Source organism: Stegastes partitus, unplaced genomic scaffold (genome assembly GCF_000690725.1).
Source record: "Stegastes partitus isolate 25-593 unplaced genomic scaffold, Stegastes_partitus-1.0.2 Scaffold41, whole genome shotgun sequence".
Classification (NCBI taxonomy): domain Eukaryota; kingdom Metazoa; phylum Chordata; class Actinopteri; family Pomacentridae; genus Stegastes; species Stegastes partitus.
In genome coordinates this window covers 308,542-317,154 of record NW_007577772.1, presented here as the reverse complement: position 1 = coordinate 317,154, position 8,613 = coordinate 308,542, and the positions used below count along the sequence as shown (strand labels likewise).

Below are 8,613 nucleotides of genomic sequence, written 5' to 3'. Positions count from 1 at the left end.
ATTTCTGAACCTGTACTTTTTTTACTTTCACTTGAGTAAAGGAGTTGAATCAGTACTTCTACTTAAGTAAAGAATGAGAGTACTTTTGCCATCTTTGGAACAGTGTAAGGCAGTGAAAACAATAGTTGCAGCTGGATTTAGAACAGTTTCACTCTATTTTTCTTGTGTGTGACTGTAAAATATGTGCAACATACTGGAAATGCTGCATGTAGAGTTACAAAGTACAACAACACAGAAAGAAACACAGCTGGACAGGACTCAGGACTTATATTTTTATTAAGCAGTGAGTTGTTATTTTTCTCCATTTTTACTATCCCCCACATTAAGACTGATATTAGTCCATAATCCTAGTACTTCCAAAATAAAGGCATAGCTAGTCCTCTCGTCATGTCCTCCGCCGGGCCACGTTCTGGCTACTTTCCCTTTTGCCAACTTCCCCCCCCCATCTGGTCGTCTACACAAATTCAAGTATCGAAAGTGCATTATTGCAATACTGTCCCGCTGCAAATGCAAAATGCTTTAAATACTATAAAACTGCAAAAAATCTCCCATCAGTGCATACAGCTCAAGAAAAAAAAAAAAAAAAAGAAGTAGTTATCAAATTTGCGCGAACCCCGTCAGTACTCCGTGTCTCAGACAGGAGTGGTCCCCCTCCCGCCCTCAAGCCCTCCCCTTAGAAAAAGTTCAAATATTTACATTTTTAATTCCATTAAAAATGTAAAAAAAAAAAAAACTCAACAAAAAAACAAAAAAAATGAGTGCACTGTGCCACACAGCTAAATATCAGCAAAGCTCATCCGTTCTGCGCTGCTGTGACCTGCATTGCTCCAAAGTCTTCATCTTCCTCCAGGCTGCGTTTACGGCTCCCTGGTAAAGAAATGTGGAGGAAAGAAACAAAAAGAGCGACTGAACATCCTGCACACATCATCAGCTCTTTATGAGGAAGCAATCACAGGAATGTACAATGATTTTTGATTAATTTATTCAGTGTGAACCTTTAGTCAGAGACAACAAAAGTGGCTTTAAGGAAAATAATGAGGTTGTTCAAAAGCTCAAAGTGTTTGAATGTTATCAGCTTTTTCAACATAAGTAATTCCTGATTTTACACAAGATTAATGCACAATGGAGCTTAGTCTCATTTGCTGATGAGAGCCTGATACAGAGATAACTGTTAGAAGTTGCTTTATAAGCAGATGTGCAACCCAACTCTAGAATATTATCACTAAAGGGTCATGTAGCCGGACATCTTGGTGAGTCTGACAAAAAAAGTCAGGCAACTCTTTAACTGACTAAGACATGGTGCTTCATCTTGTTGTATTATTCCCTCTGAGCTACAGTTGGTAATCCACAGACATGAGGGGACAGGTGTGGCTGTGCACGTCTGGGGACATGGAGTACAAACCTGGCATCCCAGCTTGTAGAGAGAACGACCTGCCCAGCTGCATCGGTGACATCATTTTAATGGTCAATTTGGCTAGGTAGATTGCTTCATATTCCTGGGAAAACAGACAAACAACACCCCGCGCCCGTCCTCCAAATGAATCTCATTTCAGCCGTGACAACACAATCAGACAGTCTGGTCAAAACATCAGCTTGTGAGGGTCTCGTCTTTCTGGTTGTAATCAATAATTCTGGAAAATGCAGGTAGACTGTACAAGTGCTTGGATGAATATGCCACAATTGTTGTTTAAGTTAATGAAATACCTGCATTTTTAAATGTTGTTGTCTTGGTAAATAGTCTCGGGAGCATTCGAGCAACGTTTATGCTCTGTCCCTGTTAATCACATCACCAGATAAACACTCCCTACTGATGCTGTCATCTGTCATAATCTGTCTCTCTGCACGTCATTTTCTTGACAGTATTATCACAATCCCATATTTCACACTGCTTTCATTCTGAGGGGAGCATCAGGGCAGTTTCATTTTGACGCAGCAATTACTGACGTCGACACAATCACAGCCTCGTGAGGACTTTGAGACTGTGAAGGAGAGGGGAGGCTGGAGGAAAGAGGGCAACGAAAGTGAAAGGGACTGAATCTGACACATGCTAATTATCTAAGCATGTTAACTAGCTCCATAAATATCAACAACCTTTCTCCAGAATCACACACTCCACCTTTACTGAATGAGTTAAGTGCTCTTGTTGTGATTCGTTTCTCTGACCTGCAGCTGATGCACGAAGCCCACGTTGGGGTTGATGCAGAACCTCCTCTCCTGGACGTGGCTGAATGCATCCCTACACAGTGAACATGGCAGAAGGTTACAACCACAGCCTTTGTTTGTTAAGACAATTTATATCTTAACTATTACTCTGCATAACACATTTGGTGATACAGTATTTATATACTGTTGTGAGGTTAAAAAAAACCACTCACCTGTATTTCATCCCAAATGTTTCCATAAGGTATGCAATCACTAAGGCAGCACTGAAACAACAAAGCAGACAGAACCATGTTACTTGAATAATTGGTGCAGCTGTGAGTTTCTCTATGCGTCTTTGTTACGCTTGTGTGTGTGCGATCTAGGTTTCACCAGAAATCTGTGCTTTTGACCTGAGAGTGATTCACAAAGCAATAAACTCATAACCAGATCCTGCAGGTAAATTGTTTGATCACAAAAGGAAGTAAAGAGCAATAAAAAGCTTTTAAAGGCAAAATGTTTTCATAGTCATGCAAGTAAAGAGTTTCAGTCGGTTTTCCAACAAGTAAAGAATGATTTGCACAACTCTGCACTACTAAGTAATTAAACCAAAATGCTCCTTTGAGTCTAAATGACCTTAAAGCAGGGGTCTCAAACTCGTGGCCCACGGGCCAGTTGAGGCCCGCGGGATGATATTTTGTGGCCCTCTACTTGACATCAAAGTTCAGTGTGAGTGCAGCCCACACATTTTTCTCACACACCTACGTGAGTCGTTGCCCTGGGCGTTTTACATCTTTTATCACTTGTGGGCTACCATAGCTTAGGCTCATGACAGCAGCGCGAATTAGCAATGCTAGTCACTTGAAACATGATTCGGGAGTGTCACTGAGTGGAGAGAAAATATATCCTGTCACCCAGTGCAAATGCGTTTCTTTTTTTTCCTCCCTCCTATCTGTGTGAAAAGTTCTTCTCCACCATGAACTTCAATAAGTCAAAGTTCAGGTGCGAACTTACTGATGAGCATCTTCAGGCTATATTGTCTCAACTGCTTTCTCCCTCAAACCAAATGTGGCTCAGCTGTGTAAGAGGAAGCACTGCCAGGTCTCTGGCAGCAGGAGCAGGTAAGAGAAGTCTATGTTCAGTAGAACCGTTCATGTTCTGAATTGTTGTTAATAAAGATTGAGAAGATTGGATCAGCTGTACTTTTTTGAGTACTTGAAACCCTTTTTTTGTGGAATACTTGATGCAGCCCAGCCCCACTCAGACGCCAGTGGCCCCCGGGTAAGCTGAGTTTGAGACCTCTGCCTTAAAGTTATGTTGAGTACACATATTTTTTGTTATTGGTCGAACTACCTTGTTAATTATGATTTGTTTGGTAAACTGGAAAAATACCACATTCAACATATCTATTTATTACTGAAATGAATTCACTGAGACAGACGAGTCACCTGTCAACTTAACAGAAAGTTAATTCATAAAACCTCATGTATCCACACTATAAGGGCTCTTAAAGGTGGCTCTTAAAACACACCCTGTGTCTACTCTCGACAAAAGAAACGCATTTCTTTACTCACAATATTTGCAGATCGTTTTAAAGAATGTTTTATGTCCTACTTCGTCTACTTCCATGTGTGTTGCTGTTACCTGCCTTTGTTAGTGCTCTATTACAAAACCACCATGAATGAATGACAGTGCTGCCCGTTTATTATCACACCCTCAGTCCAGGATGAAATTAATACTGTATCCGGGATATTCCAACATGCGGGCTTCAAGACGGACAGACTGTGTGAATAACTCAGTGAAGCAGATCTCAGGTGAGCAGGTAATCAACAAACACGTTGCCTTCTGCGGCTGACCGGGGTGATAATCTGCCACGCATGACTGACACTCGGCCTGTGAGGCGTAACGATCAGCCGACCACGACTTTAAACGGACAAAAGTTATTCCTGGAATCAATTTCGGGGAATTTTGTTGTGACAAAAACCAGGATCATGACATTATTCTATGACAATAAACGGACTGTTTTACTGTAGGTTATACAGATTGATTGTGGACTTTGATATTCTATGATTATAAACAGGGTATTCTATAAAGCGGTATGACATAAAGTGGGCAGCACTGTACCACACGGCTACATAACTTGAATTTAATGTCAGAATGTGAATCGCAGCACATGTGTGGTCATGTATCCTTGTTGGTATCCACGATACAGGCAGCCACTAATAAACAATGTCTATCAGTGGTCAGAAACTCCACAGTTTATCTTTTACAGTTCTCCTGCTTTTTTTTTTTTTACCAAAAGTGTCTCTGAGCAGCTTTGTCAATAGCTCTTAAGATGAAGCTCTTATTTAGGAACTTTTAGGGCCATTTAAAACAGCTGGTGGTAAAATAAGAGCCTTTGTGAGTCTGGGGGCTCATTCACGTTGACATTTACAAAATCTGCTCATTTCGACGGTGGACTGTATCTTGGAGTCTCTGATCCTGGAGAAAGATTGTTGATGTTCACTGAGTTTGACAAAGTGTGTGTTTGGATGAACACACTCCACCTTTAAGTGCGTGTAAATACACACAGTAAGAAATTAACTTCTGTCATTTGTTGCTCTAGTCTCAGAATTTAGTTGAAGACAATATAAATACAGGAACATTTTAGACAACTGCAGCAGTTGTTGCAATCCAATACATACTGGGATGCAATAAGTGAAATATAGAAGAGAATAGAAGAGAAATTCTGTAAATGATAACATGAAGAGATGTATTATCAGAAACAAACCTCACCTTCTTGATATCCCTGCATTACCATGAACCAGTACCTTTCCTAAAAGAGCAACACAGCAGATTGTTGATAAAACACGACACCGATAAAACGAGACATTCTGAGCATGACAAACGGGAAGCGCATGTGTCCTTACCTTCTGTCGCTAAGCAGCTATCAATAAATTCTTTAGTCTGTAAGGGGGACAATGAAGTACTGTATATCAGCTCTAATGCAAATGTCACAGCGTTGAGTCAATGCAAAGCTTGCCAAGAGAGAAGTCACAGGCTCACTGTGTAACTCACCATAGGAAAAAAGCGGATTATATTTTCCACTGGATTGTCAGCAATATCTAACACAAGGTATCTGCAAGAAAGCACTTTATGAAATCAGACTTACACTTTTTTCCAAACAAAAGAAAAACTGCAATGCAGCATGCTTGTCACATCAAATGTTTAAGTGGCACAGGAGTGCTTACTTACCTAAATGTATGAGGGAAGTTAGGTTTGATAAAATTGGCTTCAATGTCTTGGCGGACACACACGATATGCGTTATGCCATGTCTCTGAAGAATTGGCAGCTAGACAAAGAGAGAGAAGTATAATGAGCCCTGAATGACTGCAAAGTGTATTTCTTTTACTTGCATCTCCGTGTCCAAGGGTCAAAGGTGAACTTCTATAAGAATTACCTTGCTTTTCATTGCAGCAGAGTAGGGACCTAAAAACAGTCCTGGCAATATCTCCTGAAAATAAACAAAGCAGCACATCGTCATAAACAGCACACACACAGCAGCACTTCAGCATATGACATTTGTGTCTCTAAATATTAGGATTTCACAACTACTATTAGGAATGTGTTAGTATATTTTTAATATTGATAGACATTGGGACACTTCGCATTTTTGTGGCAGTGTTCATACAGAAATTGGTGATAAATGTGGCAGACACTGAAACAAGAGTAGGTTTTCCTTCCCACAGCAGACTCTGTTTACATACCTGCATTTCTCGTCTCATTGGATAAGCCCAGTCCTGTAAGACAAGATAATTCAAAAGCGAGGTTATGAGCTGAAGGAACTTGGGCTAAGGCCAGGCACACACTACAGGATCTTGATGGATTTTGAAATTTGGTTGCATCACACACGTAAGCAGACACATCACAGCCATCTCAAGACGTGTACATGCTGCAAGATTTCAAAATAACGGTACATCACATGCTAAGGGTTATTGTTGAAGTTCCCACATTATGATTGAAATTGCAGTTTCCACAGAGTCCTGGTAACTTTAGCCACATTAGCTTCAGAAGGTGCTAACACTAAGGATGTTGTGTTCAGTTCAATTCAATTTTATTTGTATAGCGCAGTTTATAACATATGCCCTCTCACAGCGCTTAATGTTTACAACTTTAAACAGAGAACCCAACAATCCAAGTTTGACTTCCTTTGAGCAAGTGGGTGGCAACACGGGAAGGAACCAAAAACCCCACAAACCCAGACAGAACCAGGCTCAGGGAAGGCGGCCATCTGTGTCAACCGGTTGGGTGAGAGTGGGGATTAGGGGAGTTGGGATAGCGGGACAGCAGATGGAGAGCAAGCAACAGAACAGGACAATAAATATAAATATTTTGGGGGTCGCTGAGGCCAGATCAGAGATGTGAAGCTCTGGATTCAGAGACGTCCACAGAGAGAACAAGCACAGGACACACGGCCATCACTAATAACAGTAATTTACTGGGTTTTCAGTTCCTCAGATGCTGGAAGTGCATCAAGACTCTTGTGTTCACTCTTGCAGGCAGCATTTAGTGTGGCTTTGCTCACGCCTGAGATGTTAGCAGAGGGGGATCTTTAAAGTTACAGTGAGCAGTGAGCCACCTCATGGGGGAAACATGTAAACAAAATAAAGCCTGTGTACAACTTGCTGTAATGCTGATGACACTCGGTAGGCAGGAAAATAACACAAAGGCCTCTTTCTAAACAAGACAAACGGTTGCAGTCAACATCGGCTGTCATTCTGCAGCAAGAGAGTGAGAAGAGAGATGAGGTGTCGGTTCTAGTGTTGGTAGCCTGCAGGGCTAGCAGGGTTAGCTCTGCTTGTCCACTGCGAAACAACCACCCGATAAATATGAAAACATGTTTGATATCAACCTGGACGAGTCTGTGAACAGTTTCAACACCACATCTATGAAGCCCTCACATTACCGAACAATCTGGGCTGGCATGGGGTCAGACCGGGCTTCTTCTCCGGGGGTAAACGGGGAAAGAGCGGGGGTAAAACGGGGATAAAGTGGGGGTAAAACGGGGATAAATCGGCCGGATACTCGTGTAGTGTGAGCCCGGCCTAAGTGGCAGCAGGAGGCGGACAGAGGGGGGAGAAGTGAACGCGGCTCTACTTTGTGTACATACGTGGCTAACGCCAGGAGGCTGCTCGGTGTCGGCTCCGAGAACAAACATCGACACTCAAACAACGCCTCGACACGGGTTCACACGTCCACACCGACATGTCACGGTCCCCGAAACGCCTTATTTTGCTGCCGGGTTCGTGTTTTCGCAGCGCAGAGGAGGACGGTTAGCTCAGATTAGCCGCTCCGACACAGTGTTCTCACCAGAAGGTCCTCCTTGGTCGCGGGCAGAGACGGGAACTGGAGCTTGTTGTCGTCGTCCATCGCGCTGTCTGCTCGGGCGCCGCCGGCCCGCCTTCACACGCGCTAACGGAGGGTTTTCCTCGCGGCGGGGTTAGCTGGACAGTCGGTGCGATTTGTTTTGAGGCTCCACATGCATGTCCGCCATGCTGTCCCCTGACATGTGTGTCACGTGACCCAGCGGCAGACGGCAAGCGGGCGCGCGGAAGGGGAAGGACGCGGAGAAACGGCGACGTCTCGCGGCGGTGAGGGGAGCGGACCTCACGAGACCACCGGGCTGTCCGCAGCGGGCTTTGGCGCCGCGTTTTATCTCCAGTGTCGAGTCAGTTTGACCCCATTCACTGTTTAACATCTCTAAATAAGTCACTGACATTAATTTTTCCCCCCAAAAGGGCTATTTACATATAAACTTGGGCAACAATTTTACTTCTGATATTTTATAAAGGTTTAAATTTCTGGGGTCAAATTAAACCCAAGGATAAAAGATGTCAGTAAATCTGAAGGTAACAGGAGGTTTAACTACGCTCTGGTCCAACATGGCCGCGGCTTGTTTACCTAAAGGCAGAGGCAGCCTTAGGTAACGAGCAACAAATGAATTGTGTACAGTTTTGACTGTAATACACTGTTAGAACCATAACTCGTTTTATTTCAGGGGAATAAACCATTAAAACCACAAGTACTTTCACAGAAAAAAAAGTGTTTTGGGTGGAATAAGCCTGTAAAAATATAACTACTTGGAAAGAAAATCCAATTTTGGTCGAAAAAGAAACCCTTAAAACTATAAGTACTTGAACAGGAAATTGTGTTTGGCAGGGAAAAACCTTTTGAACCATAACTTTTGAGTTAGAAAGTACAATTTGAATTAACCATTAATCATTTAAACTATAAGTACTTGGAAAGAAAGTAATATTTGGCAGAATACACCTTTAAAACTATAACAACCTAGGCAGAAAATACAGGTTTGGTCAAATTAACCCTTAAAACTATAATTACTTGGATAAAAAGTGATATTTTGGGCGGCCTAACGGTTTTAAAACGACAACTTGCTAATTAAAAACTTAAATGTAGCTGACGTAAATCTTCAAACC

At 42.4% G+C, this 8,613-nt stretch overlaps 1 protein-coding gene across 1 annotated transcript; it reads right to left on the bottom strand.

Moving 5' to 3' along the window:
- Nucleotides 1-258: 258 nt before the first annotated feature.
- On the bottom strand, nucleotides 259-7,704 carry styx (serine/threonine/tyrosine interacting protein). The gene is given in 11 exon segments (XM_008304548.1): nucleotides 259-867; nucleotides 1,403-1,496; nucleotides 2,164-2,236; nucleotides 2,376-2,426; nucleotides 4,915-4,954; nucleotides 5,049-5,085; nucleotides 5,197-5,257; nucleotides 5,374-5,471; nucleotides 5,580-5,633; nucleotides 5,887-5,919; nucleotides 7,490-7,704. Coding segments are annotated over 11 exon segments (786 nt in total). The 5' UTR covers nucleotides 7,661-7,704; the 3' UTR covers nucleotides 259-793.
- Nucleotides 7,705-8,613: the final 909 nt, after the last annotated feature.